General features: G+C 38.9%; 1 protein-coding gene and 2 long non-coding RNA genes across 3 annotated transcripts in view; 1 reads left to right on the forward strand and 2 right to left on the reverse strand.

The window, feature by feature from the left end:
- On the reverse strand, window positions 1-15,307 carry LOC141376841 (uncharacterized). Its single transcript, XR_015504330.1, has 3 exons — window positions 15,015-15,307; window positions 10,691-10,837; window positions 1-899 (listed from the first exon to the last, which is right to left on the reverse strand). It is a non-coding gene; the product is annotated as an uncharacterized LOC141376841 (long non-coding RNA).
- Window positions 14,651-25,534, forward strand: LOC141376835 (uncharacterized). Its single transcript, XR_015504319.1, has 4 exons — window positions 14,651-14,791; window positions 21,262-21,393; window positions 22,362-22,585; window positions 22,633-25,534. It is a non-coding gene; the product is annotated as an uncharacterized LOC141376835 (long non-coding RNA).
- enpp7.1 (ectonucleotide pyrophosphatase/phosphodiesterase 7, tandem duplicate 1) overlaps window positions 21,596-27,275 on the reverse strand; it is a 7,564-nt gene continuing 1,884 nt past the window's right edge. Inside the window, 4 exon segments of the mRNA NM_001256805.1 lie at window positions 21,596-21,923; window positions 24,117-24,240; window positions 24,727-24,973; window positions 25,067-25,699. Of these exon segments, the coding sequence (NP_001243734.1) occupies window positions 21,863-21,923; window positions 24,117-24,240; window positions 24,727-24,973; window positions 25,067-25,699 (1,065 nt within the window). The 3' untranslated portion in view covers window positions 21,596-21,862.

The following is a 27,275-nucleotide window of genomic DNA, read 5'->3' on the forward strand; positions in this document are numbered from 1 at the left end:
TAAGAAAGGCATTCTTTAATTTTAAGAGATTTTTAATTTTGAGAGTCAATAGCAAGCACAAGAGGGATTTTTGAAAGTTATGTATGCGTGAGCAACAACATAACAGTTAATACACAGTGAAATGAAAGTTTCGCTCATGCCAAAAGAGTGAATCCTACTTTTGTTGCATAGATTTTGATTTAATCCACCAGTACATTGTCCAGCATGGCTTTATTTCTTTTCACAGTATAAGGAGGGTTTATGTGAAGGAACATTACGTCTTTATATTACTTTTCAGCTCACCACAGAATAAAAAGTGTCTGTTCTTCCAGCTTTCCAATAAGCTTGCTAAGATTATGGACCTGTCAGTCCACTCTACATAGTATGCCAGTTTCTTTCTTCATCATCATCATCATCATTGCACAATGGTATAGCACCAGTGTGATTTTCAACACCACCTTAATGTTCCTCAATCTGCAACCTTCAAACCTAAACACTTATAGATGCTCCGAATGATACCTTTTCATCGCTTTCAGGGCATCACATCCCGAGAGATATGACTGGAAACTTCATCTGACATAGAAACATGCCACCCAAGTTCTGGAGTCCATCCAGTATCACTAATAATCAGGTGTGAGGAACAGTTGCCCCCCGTCCCGTGATGAAAGCCAGTCTGGCCACCCAGGCGCTCTCTTTAACCATGACAGAGCGGAAAAAGCACCAGTCATTAAATGTTCAGATTGTTTTTTTGCACAGACACTCCCTTGAAGAGCAGGCTTCTCATTGGTGTAAACTCGTATGTTTTTTCTTGATGACTGGACCAAATAGCTGGCATTCAGAGGATGGAGGAAGCCCAAACCAATGGAACATGGGGACGTGAGTAGGTTTGTGGGTGATGCCAATGGGCTGGAAACTCCACACTGAAAGAGCAACAATATCACTTGCAAATATGTGACTGACAGATTTTTACATAATGATTCAGTGATTTAAAGTTTAAGTCTGAACATTATAATATTTACTATTTTCTAGTGTAAATTAATTTGGTTGAGAAGCAATGATGCAAAATATTATGCTGTAGAATAAGATCTAAATGGCTCAGTGGTTAGCACTGTCGCCTCATAACAATAAGTTTGCTGGTTATTTATATAAACAAATAAATAAATTAATTAATTAATTAATAAATAATGTACATATGAATTATGTATTAAAGCATACAATTGTTAATACATGATGAATCAAACAATGAAATAACACAAAAAGCCATTGACAAATTTGGTTTTAAAGTTCAAATATGATTATATTTTGTTCTTCTGGAGAAAGTTTTATTTGTTTTATTTCGGTTAGAATAAAAGCAATTTTTAATTTTTTAAGAACCATTTTAAGGTCAATGTTATTAGCCTCTTTAAGCTATACATTTTTTGATATCTACAGAACAAACCATCGTTATACAATAACTTGCCTAACTACCCTAACCTGGCTAGTTAAATAGTTAAGCCTTTAAATGTCACTTCAAGCTGTACAGAAGTGTCTTGAAAAATATCTAGTCAAATATTATTTACTGTCATCATGGCAAAGATAAAATGAATCAGTTATTAGAAATGAGTTATTAAAACTATTGTGTTTAGAAATGTGTTGAAAAATCTCTGGAAAACAGAAATTGGGGAAAAAAACAGGCGTAATAATTCAATTCATATATATATTTATTCATTCACACACACATACATACATAAATACAGACAATTTAGCCAACCCAATTCACCTATACCGCTTCTTTGGACTTGTGGGGGAAACCCACGCCAAAACATGGAGAACATGCAAACTCCACACAGACATAAATAAAGTTAAAAAATTATTACATTTAATTCAATTAGGCTACACGGTGGCGCAGTGTGTACGTCTGCCTCACATAAAGAAGGTCAATGGTTAAAGTTGGAGTTTCTTTGTGGAGTTTGCATTTTCTCCCCGTGTTCGCGTGGGTTTCCTCTGGGTGCTCCGGTTTCCCCCACAAGTCCAAAGACATGTGGTATATGTGAATTAGGTAAAACTTAATTTCCATAGTGTATGTGTGTGAATGGGTGTATGGATGGGGGTTGCAGCTGGAAGAGCATTCGCTGCATAAAAAATACATATGCTGGATAAGTTGGTGGTTCATTACGCTGTGGCGACCCCAGATTATTAACGGGACTAAGCCGAAAAGAAAAATAATGAGTGCATTTAATTCAATCAACTTAGGGGCATCACAGTGGCGCAGTTGGTAGCACGACTGCCTCACAGCAAGAAGGTGGCTGGTTCGAGCCTCGGCTGGGTCAGTTGGCATTTCTGTGTGGAGTTTGCATGTTCTCCCCGTGTTCGCGTGGGCTTTTTTCTGGGTGCTCCCCTCACAGTCCAAAGACGTGCTATGGGTGAATTAGGTAGGCTGAGTTGTCGGTAGTGTGTGTGTAAATAGGATTGTGTGGGTGTTTCCCATTGAAGGGAAGGGCTTCCGCTATGTAAAACATATGCTGGATAAGTTGGCGGTTCATTCCGCTGTGGTGGATAAAAAAAGGGATTAAGCCGAAAAGAAAATGAATAATATAATATAATATAATATAATATAATATAATATAATATAATATAATATAATATAATACATTTGAAGGTTTTTGTATAATTCTCAAATTATTATGTTTTTAAATCACGCTCAGGAGTTCCATTAAAGATTTGTTTGTTTTTGCTTTCAGCCACATTTTCTTTTGAGCCTAAAAATCCTGAATCAGCCTCAAACTGTGAAAGCATATCTAACTGCAGAACTGAGAAATGATGTTGTTTTTAACACTGGCATTGAAATATGTCACTTTACAGCTTCGACTTGTCAACATTTCTCATATTTTATGAGGAGTGTGACATTCAAAAACAACATGTGGTAAAACTCTTTATTATAGCTTACATTTGCAGTTATGCGAATGATGTCAGGAAGAGACATGTATCAACACAAGCCTCAGGCTGCTATCTGTCATTTCCCTGCTATAAGGAAATTCACTTCATTTTAGACATGATTTTTCTCTTTCTTAAAAACCCCAGTAGCATTATACATACTCATGCAGTATTTAATTAACTTGTCTTTATTATTCAAATGCATATGTTGGTTCACTCTTGGCATGTCTTGGACTTATAAAATGCTCTTGTTAGGCACCTTTGAAAGCGGCCAGATGCTGTAGCGGTATCTGAAGGCTCTTGAGTATGATATCACAGAGAAAAAGGTCAGCATGATCTCAAGTTCATACCAGAGATCATAGCGATGGGGTCAGAGGGATGATTGCATGTCAGATGTTGGAAGATCAGAGCTATATTTGCAGACATTCAAACTCAAACAGACTTTGAAGCCGGTACATGATATGATTAAAGAACATCTCCTTATTAACAAAAGGGAAACATCAATGCACAATCACCTGGGCTGTAGATTGATCCACATCCAAAAAAAGATTAGCAGTGTGTAGAAAAAATACACTTCAATTTGTATTGTGATGTTGGCTTGAGAAAGTCAATACACTGTTAAATTATTTAAATATATTATTATAAATATATCGTCATCTCCTCCAAAGGCTTTAGTGCTATAAGCCCCAAATATAGCCAAAAGCTGTGTTCTGCATTTTAGTTTGTGGCTATATCTTTTCAGACCTGTCAGATGTACAGTTTTACTATTAATCATTTTTAAGTATTATATTTTTGATAAAATATAGCAAGCCATTTTTACATAAAGTCCAAGTTCATTTTCATTAATGTAACTAATATGAATGTCACCAATTCAATACCAGAGGTGTAAAGAGTACCTGAAAACCATACTTGAGTAAAAGTACAGATACCTTACAGTAAAAATTACTCCAATACAATTTACAAGTCACCAATTCCAATAAGACTTGAGTAAAAGTATCCGATTTTAAAAGAACTTAAGAATTTTACTCATACTGAATGCAGGCTCAAAGAACACTAAGAAAGGATTTATTTCCTAACATTGAAATTAAATTGAACACCTCAATGTTTCAAAATGGCGGAACAAAATAGATAAAAAAAAACCATAGAACAAAAAGTCTCAAGCTCAAATGTTCAAAATGACACAAACAATAAAAAAGTAGTAACAAACGTAGTAAAAAATTTCATACGATTTATAGTCATGTTATGTCGCAGTGGTTTTTACCATATCAGTAACTGTATTAAATTCACTTAATTCACATTAAATTAACATTAAATAGACTCTTACTTCAATGTATTTTCTCAAATTTGATAAATTCTTAAAAGCACTTATTTTCGTGGTTTGTGGCAAATAAAGTAGACACTGCATCCTGTAAGAGCCATTTTGCACATCGGCAAATGAAAACATTTCTTTTAGATAAAGCCATGGATCATCAGTGCTGGCACTGCTTGATGTGCCGACTTCGGCTTCATCATTTGCTGCAGCCATGTCGTTAATTAAACACCTGGTATTTGGCAAGCTGCTAATTCACGTTCACGTGATTTAGCTCATAAATAGCATGCAGTACCTTCAGCAGCCTGCAGATCGCTTCATCCGCCCAAGAAATTAGCCGTGGTAGATAGAAATGCTAACTTGTCGCTTACAATCACAATGTAACAAGTAACTATAAGCGTCCGTTCAAATGTAGTGGAGTAAAGAGTACATATATTCAATCAAAAATGTAGTCAAGTAGAGAGTAAAAGTTGCTTATATTTTTAATACTCAGTACAAGTTGTCAGGGTTGGTGATGGGAAATGGGGGAAAAAGGAGCGAGGACTCAAATGCAGGGAAATGGGATTTTATTAAATAATAAAAATAAAATAAAATGCAAAATAAACTACCCCGAGGGGGAAAACATTAACAAAACAAATACATACACATACAAACAGGACTGGGCAGACTGGCAAGGATGAGGACTGGAAACACAACAGGACTAGACTTCAAACGACGAAATGTGATGACGAACTGACACAGGACAGCAAAAGTGAGGGGTATATAAACTGTAGAAGATTAACACACAAACAGGTGAACACAATTAACTAATAATGGGTTAACAAGGAGGGTGGGACAAGACAATAGACGGGAGAGCGCATGACACAGAGAGACAATACAAGCCATGCGCTCACATAACACAACAAGAACATGCAGCCAATGAGAGAACTCATTAACCGCATGTTCATGACAACAAACACAACACTGAAGCACACGACAAAAGCACGTGACCACAATGTAAACACCGAGCCACGTGCTTTGACAAGAGACGCAAGACACGAGCACACGATGAATGAAAACTCACCATGCGCTCACATATGCAGCATGCATGCTTCATCCCAGCGCCGACCAAAACCGAAACCAACAAGACTGAGACGCTGGGAATGAAACACCATGCTGCTGACAGACGAAAACACAAACACGAGTACAAGAGCGCACGCGTCTGAGGGACGCAGAGCGCGCACGCGGCCACGTCAAGCAGGAGCGCGCACTCTGCGTACACCCACGACGGCGCGCGCACACAGAGACAGAAACAGGACCAGACATGAGTAGTGTCAAAGATCTGCCACCAAAACAAGAATTTACAAGATCAGAGTGGCAGAACCCTGACACTACCCCCCCCCCCAAAAGGGACGCCACCTGGCGTCCCTAAAGGGAACATCCAACAAGGTACAAGACAGACAAGAAACACCACAAGACAACAAAACAGGCAACATCAACAAACAAGACAGGGAGGTGAACAGGCAAGACATAAAGGGGGGGAGGGAGGGGAGCCAAGTCAGACCCAACACGACAAACAAGGGAGGGATGGGAGGGCAAGACAAGGGAGGATCAGTCCAGGGTGGGACCGGAGGAACTGTCCAGGGTGGGTCCAGCGGGTCGAGAGCCCTAGCAGGGAACCAGGGTGGAGCCAGAGGGTCCGTCCAGGGTGGAGGAAAGGAACACCAGGGAGGGGCAGGAGGGACGACCCAGGGAGTGTCTATGAGGGGAAACAAGACCAGAGGTCTGTGGGGGGCCGGCAGGGCAAGGAGCCGGGCTGGGACCGGCAGGGCTAGACGTCTGGTAGGTGCCGGCAGGGAAAGGAGCCGGGCTGGGGACGGCAGGGCTAGACGTCTGGGTGGTGCCGGCAGGGCAAGGAGCCGGGCTGGGGCCGGCTGGGCAAGACGTCTGGGTGGTGCCGGCAGGGCAAGGAGCCGGGCTGGGGCCGGCAGGGCTAAACGTCTGGTAGGTGCCGGCAGGGCAAGTAGCCGGGCTGGGGCCGGCAGGGCTAGACGTCTGGTAGGTGCCGGCAGGGCAAGGAGCCGGGCTGGGGCCGGCAGGGCTAGACGTCTGGTAGGTGCCGGCAGGGCAAGGAGCCGGACTGGGACCGGCACTGAGCGGCGCTCAGGGGCTGGAGCCGACACTGGAGGGCGCTCAGGGGCTGGAGCCGACACTGGAGGGCGCTCAGGGGCTGGAGCCGACACTGGAGGGCGCTCAGGGGCTGGAGCCGACACTGGAGGGCGCTCAGGGGCTGGAGCCGACACTGGAGGGCGCTCAGGGGCTGGAGCCGACACTGGAGGGCGCTCAGGGGCTGGAGCAACCCTCGCAGAAGAGGCCTTTCTCTTCCGCCTCCGTTTTTGGGTGCGGGTTAACCCTTGGGGGCTGGACATGGACCAGGAGATGGTGCTGGTGGTGGTGGTGAGAGGGGTCCATTCCCCCTCCAGGATCTCCCTCTCCATCCTCAGACAGGAATAGTCCACCACCTCCCAAAACGTCCATGTCCTGATAGCACCCAGCTCCTCCCAATCGAATGGCTCATCCAATCCAGCCAGAAAGATGTGGATGAGGGTGGTCTCACTGAACCCAAGCCCCCGGACTGCCTCAAGAAGATCTTCGGCGTAGATGCCAAAGGGGCGATGGTTCTGCCTGTGAGACAGTCCTCTGGCTGGGGGTTGGTCGATGGGTCCTTCTTGCTGGGAGCAAGCTGGGCGCAGAAATAGTCCCATTTCCGCTGAGTCCTCTTTTTGGTCAGTTCGTACTGTCAGGGTTGGTGATGGGAAATGAGGGAAAAAGGAGCGAGGACTCAAGTGCAGAATAAATGGGAATTTATTAAATAATAAAAATAAAATAAAATGCAAAATAAACTACCCCGAGGGGGAAAACATTAACAAAACAAATACATACACATACAAACAGGACTGGGCAGACTGGCAAGGATGAGGACTGGAAACACAACAGGACTAGACTTGAAACGACGAAATGTGATGACGAACTGACACAGGACAGCAAAAGTGAGGGGTATATAAACTATAGAAGATTAACACACAAACAGGTGAACACAATTAACTAATAATGGGTTAACAAGGAGGGTGGGACAAGACAATAGACGGGAGAGCGCATGACACAGAGAGACAATACAAGCCATGCGCTCACATAACACAACAAGAACATGCAGCCAATGAGAGAACTCATTAACCGCATGTTCATGACAACAAACACAACACTGAAGCACACGACAAAAGCACGTGACCACAATGTAAACACCGAGCCACGTGCTTTGACAAGAGACGCAAGACACGAGCACACGATGAATGAAAACTCACCATGCGCTCACATATGCAGCATGCATGCTTCATCCCAGCGCCGACCAAAACCGAAACCAACAAGACTGAGACGCTGGGAATGAAACACCATGCTGCTGACAGACGAAAACACAAACACGAGTACAAGAGCGCACGCGTCTGAGGGACGCAGAGCGCGCACGCGGCCACGTCAAGCAGGAGCGCGCACTCTGCGTACACCCACGACGGCGCGCGCACACAGAGACAGAAACAGGACCAGACATGAGTAGTGTCAAAGATCTGCCACCAAAACAAGAATTTACAAGATCAGAGTGGCAGAACCCTGACACAAGTACAGAAAAAAATACTTAAGTAACGAAGTCCATTTACTTAAGTACTTTACACCACTGTTCAATACTAGTAAACTCCATATTAGCAGTAAAGAAAAAGGCTTTCCTTTTAATTGCTCTTTTTCTTTCCTCTCCACCTGCGTGCTTTTTCTCAATCCTTGCATGTTTAACTGATTTGGCAGAAGCACATACACTACCTGACAAAAGTCTTGTCACCTATCCAAGTTTTAGGAGCAACAAATGCTATAATAACTTGACTTTTAGTTGATCATTTGGTATCAGAAATGGCTTACATAAAAGGCAACAGCCTCTAGATTATGCTTATTTTACCAAAACAAAATATGATCATGCCTTGAATTTTAATAATTTATTTAGGACAGTTAGGTCTGACTTTGCTAAGACAAAAGTCTTGTCACTTAACAGAAATAATGTAGAGTATAGAATATACAGTCATGCTGCTGTGGAAAAAGAATGAATATTGTGTATGACTCCCATAAGCTTGGACAACTGCTTCTGTACATCTCTGCAATGACTCAAATAACTGATTAATAAAGTCATCTGGAATAGCAAAACAAGCATTCTTGCAGGACTCCCAGAGTTCATCGAGATTCTTTGGATTCATCTTCAATGCCTTCTCCTTCATTTTACCCCAGACATGCTCAATAATGTTCATGTCTAGTGACTGGGCTGGCCAATCCTGGAGCACCTTGACCTTGTTTATTTTTAAGAACTTTGATGTGGAGGCTGAAGAATATGAAGGAGCGCTATCCTGCTGAAGAATTTGCCCTCTCCTGTGGTTTGCAATGTAGTGGGCAGCACAAATGTCTTGATACCTCAGGCTGTTGATGTTGCAATCCACTGCAGATCTCTCGCACACCCTCATACTAAATGTAACCCCAAACCATGATTTTTCCTTTACCAAACTTGACTGATTTCTGTGAGAATCTTGTGTTCATGTGGGTTCTAATTAGTGATGGGTTGTTCTTGAAATATTCGTACATTTTGAACGAACCTTCAATATGACTCGGGAACTACGAGTCCTCTCAGGGAGTGATTCGTTCATCCGCACACATGTGTGCAGGTGGTACCGCTCATTTCAAGACTTTTGAGTCATTCACGGAAAGGCAGAAGCCAATCATTTGCGTTTAGAGCCGGAAAGAGAATTGATCCGTTCACCTCTCAAGTCCTCTATTGGGTTTGAGTCATTCGTTCAATACGGAAAGGCAGAAGCCAGTCATATGCGTTTAGAGCCGGAAAGAAAGTTGATTCATTCACCTCTCAAATCCTCTATCAGGTTTGAGTCATCCGTTCATTACGGGCCAATTATATGCGTTTAGAGCCGGAAAGAGAATTGATCTGTTCATCTCTCGAGTCCTCTATTGGGTTTGAGTCATTCGTTCATCACGGGCCAATCATATGCGTTTAGAGCCGGAAAGGGAATTGATCCGTTTATGTCTCGAGTCCTTGGGTTTGAGTCATTCTGTCACGTGATGAACGAACAACTCAAGAAAAAGAAGACTCGAAAGGTGAACTAATTATCATGGCTCCTATCGACTCAGACTGTGTACATTGGTTGAGATTACATGTGACTGTCAGTGTAATGTGAACGAACCACTGACATTTGAAGACATGAAGAGGTGAGCTGATTATTGTTTATTCTCCTTCTTATAGTATTCTATTTATGACTTATTTGTTGTGTGATTAACCCATTGGGCTAGTTGTAGATGTGTTTGGAAGCAATTCGTAACATTTTAATAATATTTTAGCAAATTGAACCAAATGAACGAAATGACTCGAAAAAAAAGATTTGTTCATCTCGATGAACAAGACTCAAAGATCCAAGACAGTAAAATGATCCGAACTTCCCATCACTAATTCTAATTGGTTTTCTGCAGTATTTGTGACAATTGGGATGCAGTTCAACAGATGATTTGTTGGAAAAATCTGCCTTCTGCCACTTTTCCAAATGTTCAACTAAGTCAAGTTTATATTTGTTGCTCTCCCAACTGGGATCTACGACAAGACATTTGTCAGGTAGTGTAGCGGATGTAAAACAAATGCAGCTTTGTTGGTGGCGCTGTGCCTTCTGCTGCCACTCTGCCTCCTGCCAACTGCATTTGACTCACCGTGTAGGCTTTCTCAAGCCAACATCAAAGTTCATCAATGAACTTTAGCTTCTGTTTTTTCTTTGAATTTATCATAAGGCTCTAAATGACTAAAGCTCTGTTTCATTCCTCCAGGACAGTAGGTGGCAATGTCACTTTGTAAATTCACATGAGATGACTGCACACATAGGCCTTGTTCCAATTGACACACTTCACATAGATTTTTCTTAAATTGCGCATGCTCGCTAACTTTATGAGTCTGTAGGATGTCCCATCTGTTGATTTTCAGCTCCGAAGTGTGCTCAACAACAACTTAGAGATCCTCTGTGTAAGTTTTTGACTTTTCTAAAGCATAAAAATACCATAATATGTAAAAAAGAAACATGCTTAGCGAACATTCTTGTTTATCTGAAAACAATGCTATATTATTCTTCTTTAAAAATGTGCTTTCCATGTCAAAATGTTTGTTTTTGTTTGGGTCTGTGACCTCCAGAGGACAATATCAATCTTTAAAATAAGAGTTAGAAAAATCCAAATGAGGTGGTTTTTAATTAGCAAATAAAATAAATATTACAAAGGCATGCTCACTCCTGTTGATGTCATTAATCTGGCAACCTGCATTTGCATGGAATTGTCATTTTAGAGGCCGGGTGAAAAAAACTTTGCCATATTTTGAATTTGGACTGTAATTTCTAGTTCAATCCTACATGCTGCACCTTAAAGGCTGGGACTCACCAAGCTGACAGTTGGCTGTTGGGCAGTGTTGGCCAGTTGTTGAGCATCTGTCCAGTTAGTTTGTTTGGTGTGTTCTACACATCACATCGCCTCTTGTCGGGTTTATGTCGGAGGAAGTTTTCTCCATTCAGCATGTAGAATCGGCTTCTAGCAGCAGTAAAAGTGAAGGCTCTGATTAGCGTTAGAATCAGAGTGCAAAACAAACCGAAGTGACAAAACTAGGTAAACTAGATCACAAAGAAGTTGTCTATCATTTCATGTCATCGTTTCTTAAGTATGTACAAGCAACATATCTGATTATCAGGCATATATGCATGAGCGAATTTCTCTGTATTGAGCGAGAAGTACTGTAAAAATGCTATGTAAATGCTACTTTACAGTTTGTATGAGTGCATCATAAGTTTCGGTTTTCCTTAGTGGAATGACAATACAGACTACTACCACCTGCAAATATATGAGATACATAGACACAGTTTGGTGTGCATTTGTTATGTTCATGTGCAACTTTTTGGTCCAGACAGGACTAGACGTAGCCAATGTAAGGCAGCAACGCAGTCTGTTATTATCACTGCTAGTTCTTCGACATTAGCTTGGTGTGTCCTGGGCTTTACAACCCAGTGGTCTTTGTGAAGGACCGATCATGCAATGATAGGAGTAATGAACAGTTCACACTTATTTTGATGGTCCATTTGTTGAATTTAAGTTATATTACATCTACATGCCAACTAATTCTCATTAGATTAGATTAACCTCGTGGTTCTATCCCAAAGAGGGAAGAAATCACTTTCGCGAACGCTCACGCTTAATCTGCCCAGTTGGTGGAATGAACTCCCTAACTGCATCAGAACAGCAGAGTCACTCGCTACTTTCAAGAAACGACTAAAAACTCAACTATTTAGTCTCCACCTCACTTCCTAATCTGCAATTGCCTCTTTGAATATCACACTAACTGTACAAAAAAAAAAAAAAACTAATACTACTAATACTTCCCTTCTTAGACTTTATAGACCTGAAACTTGCCTTTAGTACTTATTCATTGTTGCTCTTAGTTGTGTAAATTGCTTCCTTGTCCTCATTTGTAAGTCGCTTTGGATAAAAGCGTCTGCTAAATGACTAAATGTAAATGTAAATGTAGATTATAAGTAGACTATTAGGTTGGGCTTAGGGTTAGGGTTAGCGTAAGTTGACATGTACTTGCAAAGTTTCTTATAGAAAGTTAAATGTCTGTTGAAGGAGCAGTATCAACAGATATTAAGCAGAGAGTCTACTAATACACAAATGGACCATCAAAATAAAGTGTTACCAGCAAACATTGTTTGAATTAGTAGAATTAGTGTTTTTTACAGTTTGTACTAGGGTTGTCAAAAGTATTAATCTCAGTATTAATAGTTGATACAAAACATTAATTATTAATAATAGAATTGCTGCTTATTAATAGTTATTAAGGTACTAGTTGGGGTTAGGTATTTGGCAGAATTAGGGATGTAGTATAAGAAACTTTTTAAGTCATTAATTTTCTTTTCGGCTTAGCCCGTTTATTAATCAGGGTCACAATGGAATGAACCACCAACTTATGCAACATATGTTTTACTCAGGCAATGCCCTTCCAACTGCAACTCATCACTGGGAAATGCCCATATACTTTCATTTACACACATACACTATGGACAATTTAGCTTATCTAATTCACCTACAGCGCATGTATTTTGACTTGTGGGTGAAACCCATTTCTTTTTTATCTCTCTCCATCTTTTGATTAACCTTTAAATTAGCTATCATTGAAAACATAAAATTTATGTTTTTTTTTGTAGCAATTTATTTTATCTATTATTTTAATTTTGTTTTAATTCGTGTAACTTTCCCCTTAGTGATTTACTTCAATATCATTTACGCTGATGTACATCAGTATCATTCAACACAAATATTACGTTTTTTTTCTATGATGCATTTTTAGTCACATGACCCATTCAGCCAACAGCAAGCTTGTGGACAATGTTGCACTGCCATTCTTTTGACAATTCTCTATTTTGATAATATTAAATATTTAAAAAGTAATGTCAGTAAGCACATACCATTGGATTTACTAAATGGAGATTTACTAGTAACAGAACATGAGGAGAGACTTACTTATCCACAACAGCATAAACTTTTAAGACATTTCATTGTCTTTTCATTGTCTTTTCAGACATTTCATTGTAGATGACCTATAAAGTACTTTCAGAAAGTGCTTGAAAACAAAACCACACATCTCAAATGTATTTAGATTAGTGTAAACTGTATTGTGTAAAAGTACACAAAAATGCTTGCAGTTTTTTTTAGATATTTTTTTCAGTGACAACCACACTGGTTTCCTGCTCCAAAAAGACACAAAATATAATTTCTTAGAATCTGAAAGCATCTGAGTGCATTTTACTCCAGGTTGACAGACAGAAATGCATAAAACCCTTTCAGCCGTCAGTTTGAGCTCAAGATCTCATAATTTCTCCCCCTACAAAAACACTACACAAAAATGAGGGATGGCAAATACTTGACTCAACTGAGGTTTAATCAAACCGCAAGCTTCATCTCCCTTTTGTTCCTTCTTGCTTTTTTTCTTTAAGAAATTGGCAGCATAGCCCTATAATTTTCCACCAATCGCCAGGCCAATGTGGGCTCTGTGCCATCGTTCCACCCATCGCTGTCTATATTATAAAGAACGAGCTCGTTCCCGTAGCACAACCAGGATCTCTTCTTCTATATTCATAACCCTTTGAACAAACATGGTAATCCTTTACTGAAAGACAAATCCCTGTGTATGCAGTTGCCACCCGTATGCTTCGTTCTCCATATTTTCAGGATGAAATTTCACAGTGCTGTTGTCATGCTCGACTGCAGTGACAGATATTAGATGAATGTACAGAGGTTTATTTCGTAATGAGGTGGAACAGATCACCTTCAGTCCATGTGGAAACAGTATTTTGTTTGTGTTCAACCTAATTAGCGTCATGGAAGCTCATCAGGAGCTGTGCCACCAGGGAAATCTGAAAAAAAATTAGGCCTAAAAATCTCAGCCTTACTTGTTCAGATCAATTGTTTTGATAATTTAGAAGTTAGACTGAGAGGTATTTTGGATGGCGGCACTGACATGGGCTGAGGTAGAAGTAATTTGTCTTGCGCTGCTCCTGTAAGCAAAAGCGGGATCCATCACATATTGGCCTGTGGCTGTTTGAAAGAGGTTGGACTGGTGTTGAAAGTATTGGCAAAGCTGATCCATAATAAATGCACCCAGCAGACTGTGGCGCCACTCTCGCGTGTGCCGCTGCATATGAGCATCGCTTTGTGTGTGTGTGTGTTGGGTGAGACAGCATGTGAGTGCATGTTTTTGTGTCTGTATATGTAATGGAATCAACGTTTGTAATTCCCTTTGAATGATAGTCCCACTATTTATTTCCAAATGCAGGCTCAGGGCTGAAATGCTATGGATCACAGCCTTTCTTAACATGGGGAGCGGTGTAACAGAAGATGTGAGCAGTCGTAAAGAATACTGGCATTAAATGTCCATGCTGCCTTTTCCAAAGTAAACGACTGGATGTTTTTGATGGATCGAGGAGGCAGGAGTTTTGCTAATCCAATTTTCTAAATTAATTCATCTTTTATTCTTTTACTTGTGTTTCGCCGCCAAACAAAACAAACATGTAGCAATGGTTTATCTAATTGTTTTAGAATCTGTCAGTCTGAATTACCTTGAAGGACTGACTCGTATTTAGTGAACATACTGACCTAATCCACTAATACTGAGTGTATATGAAAGTATTACGACAAGGGCATGTGGCAGAACTAGGCTATACTTGCTCGTGGCTTTCTTTTTAAAAAGAAATTTTACCAAAACCTGTTTCAGGTTACTTCAGAATGATTTATTGTGAAATGATCAATTGGACCATGAGGGATTCCAGCATCTTCTGTATGTATGCCAAGCACGATGCGCCCCCTAGTGGTAAATACAGGAACATAATTAAACACATGTAGCCTACAGGTTGAAGAAAGTTGGAATGACTTTCTAAAACTTTTAAACACACGTCTTTGACTCAGAGGCCATTCAGCATTTTCCACAATCGTAAACAGGTGATTATTACATTTATACTGCTTTATGTGTATCAAGAAGATGCCGTTTTTAAGCAAATGCACCCTAAGAAAGAATGCTTTACTGACGATTTCCTTTGACCATTTAATCTAGAACACTTTATTAGACTAATATTAGACCGTGATATTCAATGTAATTTTTTAAAAACCAGAACTTAACTATAGGACTAATCGATAAACTTCAGGTTAAACCGGAAATTCCTACCTATTTCACTTCAGTGTTGTGACGAACATCTAACTGGACTCTGCAGGATACCATAGTGCCGTAGGAAAACAACTATTTTGATTTGATGACGAAAGATCCCTTCTTTGATTATGAATAGAGACCTTATTCACCTTAAATATCCCAGCAAGCATTTTTATAATAATAGATGTCTACTAGACAACTAAATGTAGTCGTTTTGGCTAAAACAAAATTTGGGCTGTACAGTGAAAATCTAAGAAACGTCTAAAATAGGCCAAAACTAGGCTGAATGAATGACTACATATATAAAGTCTGTCTAATCTGTCTATTTGATGACTAGTCTAGTTTTGGGCTATTTTTAGATGTCTATTAGATTTTCACTGACAGCCCAGTCTTGTTTCAGCCAAACTGTCTACGTTTAGATGTATATTAGACCTCTATTTAAAACAAAGATGTTTGCTGGGATGTAAAAACTTTAATGAAGTAATTGTTTTTGCATTGCCAGCATAAATAAGTTCAAAGCAATCTTACATCTCATTTGCACAGGAAAATTTGCTTGTAAACACCCCAATGAAGGGGTAAGTTTTGGGGTGAGATTTGGGGGCTTTCCTCCTATTTAAAAATGTAATTGAAATTCATGAAATTGCATGAATTTGTACCAATTAGTCATTTTTGTGACTTATAATAGTTGTTTCTTTTGGAGATTGGTCTGAATGAAATGGTTGGCTTTCTTGGTGTTGTATAAAAGCAGGTAGACTGATTTTTGAAACTGTTCAAATTCCAACACTTCTGGTCTTGGACAGTGAAAGTGCATGCATGTGTATGTGATTTCATGTGCAGTATGTGCAGAGGCTTTTAAAAATGCCAAAGTGCAGCGCCATTAAATCCACACTTTATGTTATTCGAGGCTAAGCATATCATATCATTCATCGTTGTCAGGAACTCATGTGTACTAAAATCCTGTGATTTCAAGAAAGATATTCCACTGAAAGTTAAATTAACAACATTTTTCTGTAGTACAACATAAAACTTTGTATGTTTTATGGTGCAAATATTAATATATGCATATCTAAATTCACAATCAATTTGTTTAGCTAAAGGCTTTTGATGCAAATTTATATTAATAAATAGCAAAATAATAATAATATTAATAATAAACATGTATAATGAAGTTTCCCAGTGATGGGTTGCAGCCGGAAGGTCATCCACTGCGTAAAACATATGCTAGATATGTTGGCGGTTCATTCTGCTGTGGCGACCCCTGCTTAATAAAGGGACTAAGCTGAAAAGAAAACGAATAAATGTACAATGAATTCTGTTTGCTTGGTCCTCTAACATATAATTATCTTTGATTCCTTTTCTTTTCCTGACCAAATTAATCAGTTGAGCAACTCTTTCTGGTTAGTTCCATTAACTAATCTCATTAAGTCAGATCATCTGACTTGTTTATGTTGGCCAAATGGTCACTGGGCATGTGGCAAGTTGTCCCGTAGTTTAAATTGTGCTTCAGATATTCACACACAGAAAGGTTTGACTTTATTTAGCATATGACTCATTGTCCTCTGATCTGACTGTCATTATACTTAACAATCCACAACCTGATTTTGATGAAACCTTCTTGCAACTGTAACAGAAGGACGTCATTTGTTTTTACATTGCAAAAAGCATCTCGCACATTAGTGCCATATTGCACACCTCAATGCTCATGCAAATACATAAACCCAAAGCGTAGATGACACAGACGAATGGCAGCTTTTTGTGTTGGGCCGCTTTGTGAAAATGATTCTGAAGCGTCTATCCATCAAAGTACAAATGACAGATTTATGGCTTTACTGTTGAGACCATTTCCCTCTTTACATAGATATTACCTCCTAAATCTTGCAGCTACATTAGAGTTATTCAAGCTGGCAGGCTTGAAAGCATGAGGCAAGCATTGGAGGAGAGACCTGCACCCACACGCTGGCACGAGGAAAAGTTATCATGGATTAACGCCTTGTTTCAGCTCAAAGGAATGCCTCATCAGAACTGCCTGGGCGGGACTGTAGGAGCGGGCGAGTGAGGATATGGAGGTGTTGAGTCAGTATTTCCATGGCGGCGCTGGAGAAGAAAGTACGGCGCGCTTTTTGTGCAGTGACACCTCATTGACAGGTATGTCAGAGAGGTGTGCTGGTGTCCAGAGCCAGGCGGCCATACCACAGAGCTTGTCAGAGTAAATCTGTCGTCGCAAGCCCCTACGAGGTCTCACCAGAGTGTGAGGCGACACGGTTCTTGTCCGCCCCCATGAGACAAGGCCGCGGGAAGACATGGCGTTTGACCAAGACCACCAGTGCATCTTGGCCAGTCCTTGTGAAATAGTTTAAATGGTTTCAAACCTCATCTATTGGGAGCTTGTGGAGCATTTTATTTGATGGACCACAATAAAAAAACTCCATATTTTAATTTAATTTATATGACTGTTCAAATTAATATAGGATGGCTATTTTTAAATATTACTATTGAGAGGGATTAAAGCCAGCACTTGAAAAAAAATCAATACACTATGAACCTGAAATAGCCCTGCTTGAACAAAATAGTCGGCATGATCCTCTTGATACTCTGCTCTGCATTCTCTTCAGCTCGGCACGTTTGTTCTCAGATGTAAACATGCTCGTTTCCCGGCCCAGCCGTTGTTTAATAGTGCAGACATACGCGTATAGTTGGAGAAAATCCACTCAGAAGAATGTCTGTATGACATGTGCTCTAACGGCTAATAATGGATGAGAGCAGAGAATATTAAGAGTGCCCCGGTTTGGGAGATGACATGTTGGGATAGAATATAAGTGCTATGTAGGTCTTCAGAGGAAAAATCCCAAGTGTTTACACTATGACCCGCCAAAATGACAGTCATAACAAGGACTCAAAAGGAAGCAAGGCAGTTAACAGCACTCTACTCTCTGTTGTTACTGACAGATTCAAAACTGAGAGATATTTTGCACAAAAAGGGAGTATTACAAATTCTAAACAGGCTGAATTTAGGCAATAATTTAGTTTGTAAGTCTGTAATGTAGTTTTTGTGAATAATATTTACGGTTGCACTGTACTTAAAGTGTGTACTTAAATGTGTACTTAAAGTGTATCTAAGAAAATACTCTGTAATATAAGGTAACATGGATTATGGTTAGGTTCAGAATTAAGTTTAGTCATAGTACCTAGTTAGTACTCAGTTTATGTAATGATTACACATAATATGTGTGTGAGAAATGCGAATGTAAAATAAGTGCTACCAATTTCCACAACCAGGGGCACCGCTATGAAGGTAATGGGGGGAATAAGGACAATTCGAAGGGCTTATGCCAGTTTGGGGCCACCAGAGCTTCTATTTGGGGCCCACCAGACTCCCCAAACCCCTCAAACCAGCTCCGGCCCTACCCTACCTATCTTCACTTTTGTCCATGACAACCACAAAATGTTGTCATAGGGCACATAATGGCCAGCGGCACCACTGTTCACACAGACACTGTTCACAAAGGCAAGTTTTGACTTGTCCTTAAAAAATACAGTTAATGAGATGATAATAGAATTCAACAATAGAAGTAAATGCGGCAAATTGTGGAAAACTTTAAAGGTGCTGTATGTAAGTATTTGACTCTTGTAAAGCATAAAAATACAGGTGTTTGCAGGTATTTAAGAAACATGCTAAGTGAACATTCCTGTTTATCTGAAAAACAATGCTGAAGTCAGATATTCTGATTTGAAAACGTCTGTTACATGCCGGAATGCTGTCTTTTATTTTGGTTCCACCACGGGTTGCCTTGGTGGAAAACCGCTTGTTTCATTCATTCATTCAGAAAGGCTCTTATAGCATGCGACCGTGACCGAAATGCGACCTCCGGTGGACAGTAGCAGACTGAAATGAGACGCAGATTCAGAGTTCCACATGAGGTTATTAATTAGCAAATTTTTAAATATTACAAACGTACACATTAGGTGAGCAGAATACATTGTAACCCTGTGTCTTAAAACACTATGTGAGAAGAGTAGATTTGCAGTGATAAGCAATTTGGCTGTTTGCACCAGACAAAACATGACAGAAATTTAAATACAGACATTCAGAAGCACAGAATATGCACTCACTCATGAAATGGTAAGGTTTATAATCTAATTAATAAGTATTAAACCTCTTTAACATTATTAAATGTAAATGCTGAATCACTTATATATGTTTGCACTTTAGTTACAGTTCTAAAGTTCGATTTCAAATGGTTTATTTTATTTTTAAGATCTGCTGCTGCTTTCAGTAGTATGGCAATTAATGTCATGTGAAATGACGTTTAAACTCACATTAGTAGCATTTAACACTGAATAAAGCACATGAGGTGAACCTGAGGTTTTCTGTTGTTCAGCTTCAAGAAAAAGAAGCTGTTTCTAATATATCAGTTTGAGGTTTTGGTTAGAACAAACGTCCTTTTAATATGGAAAATATTCCCTCTATCGTGGGCCATTGCTTTACTATAGAACACGACTTAAATCAGCCTTTGGACTGGATCGTCAGACTCGCTCCTCAATCTGAAAACCTGCAATTGCATTTGTTTTGATTCAGGAATGTGAATACCTTTAATCACTGTTAAACTTACATACTGCACCTTTAAAAGTAATGCAGATTGTTTTTGTTTGTTTTTTAAATAAAAGGCATGGCTTTCTTTAATTCATCTGTTAAAATGCTTTGCAATAAAGTCCCTTTACTTAATTAGCTAAAGCATGAATTAACATTATCTAACAATGGCCAACGCATTTGTTTTTTTAATTAATTATTCTTAGCTCTAACAGAGCATGATGCTAACAATGCCAAGGGATTGTGAGGAAAAACAAGAGCTGATAAAAGGTTTAAAAACATCTGCTAATTAAATAAAGGTTAATAATCACATTTGATTTATAATTTGAACCAAAAAAAAAAAAAACGTAATTTCATTTACATATATGCTTTTGGTTCAAGTTTTTGCATACTATTTCGGACACTAGTCCATGTAGCAATTTGATTAGGTGAACAAATAATGACAGTAGCTACTGTAATTCCCTTTTTCATTCATTCATTCATTTTCTTTTCGGCTTAGTCCTTTTAATAATCTGGGGTCACCACTGCAGAATGAACCGCCAACTTATCCAGCACATTTTTACACAGCGGATGCCCTTCCAGCGCAATCCATCCCTGGGAAACATCCACTCACACTCTTTCACACTGAAACACGGACAATTTAGTCTACCCAATTCATCTGTATCACATGTCTTTGGACTGTGGGGGAAACCTGGAAGAAACCCACGCGTATGCAGGGAGAACATGCAAACTCCACACAGAAACGCCAACTGACCCAGCTGAGGCTCGAAGCAGCAACCTTCTTGCTGTGTGGCAACAGCATTACCTACTGTGCCACTGGATCGCCTAATTCCCTTTTTATTACTGGAAATTACATAAGTAGGTTTTTGTTGTCACATTTTAAACACATTTTCTAATATATTGATCTAGTTATTGTATATAAATTGATCTAGTTATAGTAAGCAGTTAAGCATGCATTTACCGTTTAGCTCTTGTGGTTATATCGTACTTCTGAAATACATAAAAAAAACTTGGAATTGCCCTATACCGTTTTGTTTTATTTTTTTAAATTCTTTTCAAACAAAAGGACAGACATGTCGTCATGAATTTTTGTGGTTGTCAACATAAAACCGCAAGTCCTGTTAACTGAGTTTAACATGTTTAACTTTTATATGTCCACTGAGAGGCATCTCACTGGCTGTAGTGCACCAAACTCTGAACGTTGCTTTAAAAGTGTCCTGCATCAAGAGCGTAACAGATGATCTGTGCTGACAGAGTGTGTGTCCTGCAACAGTAGTAGAGCGATAGACAGAGACAGAGAGACAGAGAAATGTTATTGCACTGGAAGATGGATGGGAGTCTGGCGCGCGTGCCAGGGGGAGACTCCACATTTCCAGACTGGCTCTGCTCTGGCGGGTGACTGAGTGTGTGTACGTGTGTGTGTGTGTGTGTGTGTGTGTGCGAATGAGTTTGGAGGGGGCTACACTGCAGCGCACTGTTCAAACTGTTTATGCATACCAGGCTGCTCTGAGTGCCTCTTTGTCATGAGCTGTTTACTTAAACTTATTTTGGGAAAATTCCACATGACTGGACGGGATTTCACCATAAATCATTGAATCTGGAGCTTTGTGTAATGATAACTTCTGTCAGTCATTTAGTCCTCATAAGCCCCCTTTTCTGCTTTGTGTTTTTCCATAGAAGCGACTGGCGTTGTGCAGCCTATTGTGTGTGGCTAAAGGTAAATGTGTGTGTGAGGTGGATGGGTTTGTGGGTGCCAAAGGATTGGAATACTTGATGAATTCAGTGAATATCCTGTGATTGCCATTAACAGTGAGTATTTAATTAAATGCATTTGGTTCACATACTGTACACAATTGTTTTAGTACTCGCTGTTTCCACTAGATGGCGTCAGTATGTATTGTGTAAAATATGCTGCATTTTAATCAAACGCTAAAGGGAGTCTGAGACCAGCAGTCAATTTTGCTCATTTTAACATTTGAAATTAACATTTTTGCATTAAAATTACAAACAATTCTTATAAACATTTTTTTATTATAACTTGCATATTTAGCACAACAATATAAGAGTTAATTGAAAAATAAACACACATTTCTGAATATCTTTTTACTCAAGCTGCCTTTGACATGAATTTCTTAAATATTAAATATGTAATGACAATATTTTTCTTACATTTTCTATATTAACTTTTTAGAAAATGTGTAAACTAATTACATCCAGTTCCAAACAACCATCCAGCATAAGTGAAAGAGATTAAGAATAAACATAAGTGACTGTCCTCTTAAAATGATGTTTGTTTGGAGTCCGCTTTCATCTGGTCTTCATCATCTATGACTTTCGGGCTGTTGGAGAGTCAAAATAAAGTAACAAATAAGATTTTGATTGAAAGAAATTGTACTGACAATAACAATAAAGGCCTGATGACACTAATAATGATAACTGCATTACCATCCACACCAAACTCAATATATTGTTCTCTTTATAGCAAGCATGCACTGCAGTCTTGTCTGCTGCTTTAAAAGTGTAAGCTCTTCATTGGTAAATAATTTATGAGTTACTTTCAGTAGAATAAAAAAACTTGATTTGGATTTCAGTTATCTGGGTAGCAAGTATTTCTTTTAGCCTATATTAAATTCTGATATATGGCAATATATGCAAATTAGATATATGACATACAAGTTAAATTTTTGTTTTTCACATATACAGTTGATGTCAGAATTATTAGCCCCCCTCAATTATTAGCCCCCTGTTTATTTTTTTCCCCAATTTCTGTTTACCAGAGAGAAGTGACAAGTGACAAGCAGAGAACACTACAGTTTGACAAATATTGCTGCTGTTGGACAACATAAGGTACTTTTGAGGCTTTTTTAGTCGATAATATAGTTGTTTAGATTGCAACTATGCAGTTTATTTTTAAGGATAGTGCTTATTTTAAATATTTATAATTTCTGAGAGACATATAGCGTCAGCAGCCATTAGCCTGTCATTGAGCGGAGAAAAGATGGTTGATGTTGTCCATCCACAAGATGGCGACCGAGACCACATAATGAGTGTTTAGATGAGAAAAATGTGTCATTTCTAACTACAGCTGATCAAACCATTATTAAACAGGTAAGTGACATTTTAAGTCGATCTCTCTCTTTTGTATGTTGTAGTGCTGTATTTATACCATATAATTGTAGAGTACTGAGTGTGAGATGGGACTGTATGTATTTTGTTTTGGCCACTCTGATTTTGTTCTGGCCAACCCTGAGTTACTTTTTGTTTGGCCATGAGAAAGAAGAAATGCCCGCATGTGTTTAGCGTTATCGCCTTAACGCAAAATCTATAGTAATCTGCTAGTGTTTGTTTTGCTTTGACTTTTTCTGGAATAATAATTTTGATCCTTTAACAGAGATCACAATAAATTGCAACAGAGAAATACTGGAAAATCTCTTTAGACTCGTGTACGAACTGTAGGCATGGGACGATAACCATTTTTAAGATATACCCCGGTTCGGAAAAGTCAAGGTTTTAAAACCATCAAGATTTTCTGCAATATCGGTCTAAGGTATGTGTAAGATTTTTATTCGCTTTTTTGTTTGTTTGTTTTTTGGGACAACAGTATCTCCAGCAGAAAAGATGCCATTTTAAATAGTAAAAAATCTGTTTTTGAAACAAATGAAGACAGAAAAAAATCAGTAATTCATTTAGCTTGACATGTTTAATGTTCTAAAACATCATAAATGTTTCTAAGAATAAAATAAATTGTGTTCAAACAGGAAAAAAAGTTTTAGTTTTTAATCGAGACATTTAAAAGAAAATATTTTAGAGCAGTAATCACAAAACTGCAAAACCGTGATATTTTTATCCAAGGTTATCTTATAAAGAATCTTATACCGGCCCATGCCTAGACTGAGCATTTTATGCCGTTCAGTCTTATGATCTTAAAATGTCAGTAAAACCACCTGATTGTCATCACTTTAGTCATTACGCTAGAGAATCATTGAAATACTATAGCTCTAAAGTGACGTTGATGAAGTAACAATGCTTTCTGCTGTTCTGATGTCAGATGTTCCTCATACAAAAAGGTTTTTACACTCTTTTTTTTATATTACAAACTTTTGTATAAATGCAATATCACATGAGTAGCAATGCAATATGGCTGTATATCGTCATTGGTGGGACACTAATGCAACACTCGCCTCCCTCCAGTGCTGATAGACAGCCATATCTCACTGCTATGATTGTGATATTGCTCATATATAAAACATGTACACATTTATAATTTCTGATGGCAACAATGTATATGGACATTTTTGCAATACTTTGTTGCATAAAATATATACAGCATACAGTCTGACATTCTTTCTGTGAAACCCAAAAATGTACTTGTATGTCATATGTGTAATTTGCATATAATGTTATATATCAGATTTCTATTCTATTCCCAATTCTATTATATTTAGCAAGTTTTTACAATTATATCGTTATCACTACAGTTATTGTCTTTGGTGTGAACGGGACTTTTGTCTTCATGCATATCTAAGCTGTACCTTTGATTCACTTTGCGTCTTTTATGCACTTTGTAGGATGTAATGACCACAAACGCAAGCAATAAAAATCCAGCCACAGCACCAAGACCAATGAACACGTTCTGAAGACTCGACTCTGGACCATCTGTAAGGAAAAAAAAAAATTATTATCTCCAAGTTGTGTAATTCGTGATAAGACGATGATAGAGTTGATGTTAATAGTTCATAAGGTCTTGCAGGAAGGACAGGGTAATCTTTTCTCTGCAGGTTTTTATCGATTTGCTGACAAAGCAATTTTAGTTGTTTCAATGGTGCAATTTTTAAGCTTACATAAAGAGTTTTATCAAGATAGCCATCTAGATACCAGATCTGATGACTATCATGATATTTTGTCTTTTAACATCAAGATAGATAACAGAGATTATGTTTGATTTTATATCACAGTTGATTGCAAGTACAGTAAGCTTGGATCATATTTTAGGGAACACGTTACAGCAGAAAGTCTATAGCATCATTTTATCTCTTGAAGCAATACAAATATTGTATTCTTTAAATCCCTGACTTCTTAAATATTAAATCAATTAAATGTTTGATTTATTTAAGCAAATATTTAAGCAAATTTTTTTGTCACCTCCTCCATAACCACATGCCTCTCCATTGGATTTCAGCATGTGTCGGGTGTTTACCAGCGACCCGTCATTGATTTCTGGTCTTATTCCAATCAAGTGACACATTAGAGGGTAAACGTTGACTGTCTCGAATGGTCCAACCAACAAGTTCCTGTGAAAATCTGGTCCCACTGCCCTGAAAAAAGGCTTCATGTCCATCACTTCATTGTCATAGCCATGTTCTCCTTTATTGTTCTGGAATACGTAGAACTGGAAGACCATTCAGAAAAGAGATTTTAGAAATGGTCACATACTTTCTAATGCTTATCATATATTCTTATTATAACAATAAAAGGAGTTTACCCCATTGATGACATATCCTGGGTCTGCATAGAGGATGATGGGAAGGAGGCGAGGATGTTTGGAGTAATGCAGTCGAGCAGGCATGTCTTCTTTCTTATAAACATTAAGGTGTGGATGGCCTCCTTTCAAGGCATTATAAACCTTGTCAAGCATGCCTTCTTTAGGCAACAGCATCCCAAAAGGGCCATAGTCCACCATGTGAAATTTCAAATCTTTCAAGGAGAATCCTGGGATGTCGGTGAGGACTATTTCTTTGACTTGGTCTCCTTTGAACACTGTGCTCATTCCATGGTCAGCTGTGATGATGATGTTCAGATGATCACTGAGCCCATGTTTCTTAGCAGTTTCTCGTATGTAGCCCACAGTTCGGTCCACTTTCTTGACTGCCTCACGACGCTCAGGTGAATCAGGGCCATATTTGTGACCGGTTGAATCCGGGTCACCAAAATACAAAGTTACAAAATCTAAGTCTTGATCTTTAAACCAGTCTTTCATGACTTTATCTACCTTTTCCATCCACAATGTCTCATTTGTGTGGTCATAAAACCTTGGTTCTACCTCCCCTACTTTGATTTTTTCGTTCTGGTATTTGGCTGCAGTGCCAGGGAAGTGTAAAGATCCTGTTTTAAGACCCTAAAAAAAACACATTCTCAAGTCAGTGTACAGTTTATTCAAATTAATGCAAATAACTGTTATAGGCCCTAGAGTTAGAAATTAAAGTTTGCTAAAGTGAACTTTCTGCAAAAACTAAATTTACATTTCTAATCAATTTAATTTCTGAATTTAAAATAACTTCTAAAAAACTTACATTTCTATTGATCTGTGGTACTGTAATGTGTTGAGGCTTTGCCTTCTTTAAGGTAAGAATTTTCTCCAGTTCCATTCCTTATGTTGAGTCTTTTTGTTTTGCATTTTTTAATTTAAAAAACATTCATTCATTAATTTTTTTTTCCGCTTAGTCCCTTATTTATCAGGGGTCACCACAATAGAATGAGCTGCCAAGTGTCAACTATTTCAGCATATGTTTTACGCAGCTGATTCCCTTTCAGCTGCAACCCACTATTGGAAAACACTCATACATTCTCACATTCACACACACACTAATACAATAACGGCAATTCTAAGGGTAATTTTAAGAGTTCACATTTAGCTGATGATTGATTATAAAACTTGTTTGGCATGCTGTGCCGGGAGAGAGCCCTGTGCTCATAAAGTCCTCGAGCCTGGGGCTCCCTCCCATTTTCAAGGCGAGAGGAGAGTTTGAGCTCAGGTAGATGCCAAGAACTCCCCTGCTTTAGGAGTTAATGAACAGATAGTGATTGCTCTTATAAGATAACTACTTACCAGGAGCATGTCTATGGTGCCGATTTAGATTAGTCAATTACCTTAAGTTGCATGTTTTTAAATGGTGGGAGGAAACTGGGGAACCCCAGAGAAACCCACATGAGCAGGGGAGAATGTGTTAACTCTGCACAGAAACATTGGCTGGCTTGGTAAGGACTAGAACCAGTGACGTTCTTGCTGTGAGGCAACAGTGCTAAGCACTGGGCCACCGTGCCACCTATCTAGGAAAGGAGGAGTAGGGGTGGAAGGGGGGATTCTTCAAAACGAAGATGGCTGTGATATGGAACTTAGGGTATTTATAGTGGTTTAGGAATCGTCTGATTGGGGAATCATAAATTGGATAGTATGCAACCAGCGGCAAGCAATCATAAGCACGTGATCCTCTCGAAATGATTTTAAAAATAAACTTCACTTTGTTTATTCAATTCTCTTTTAGCAGATGTCTTTAAACTGTGGGGTAAACCGGAGCACCTGGAAGAAGCCAACATGAGGAGAACATGCAAACTCCACACAGAAGTGCCATCTGGGCCAGCTAGGACTCGAACCAGCGACCTTCTTGCTGTGAGGTGACAGTGCTAACCACTGAGGTGAGTGGCTTTAACAAACCGCCTGTACGTGACAGTCTTTTTCTCTCCATATGCATCAAACAACTTCTTATTATATTGTAAAACAGCTTCTTATAATTATCTTGTTGCTACACACTACTCTCTCCTTTCTGTATGCTCGTGGCAAGGAAGATAAAAACAAATGGAAGAAATATTTAATTAAACTAACTTTGACTTATCGTAGCATTTATATACAGGTACTGCTGCTCTCTGATGATATGAAGAGCTTCTTTTATGCTCATTTGTAGGTCGTTTTGGAT

Source organism: Danio rerio, chromosome 12 (genome assembly GCF_052040795.2).
Source record: "Danio rerio strain M-AB ecotype USA chromosome 12, GRCz13ab, whole genome shotgun sequence".
In the NCBI taxonomy this organism is placed as follows: domain Eukaryota; kingdom Metazoa; phylum Chordata; class Actinopteri; order Cypriniformes; family Danionidae; genus Danio; species Danio rerio.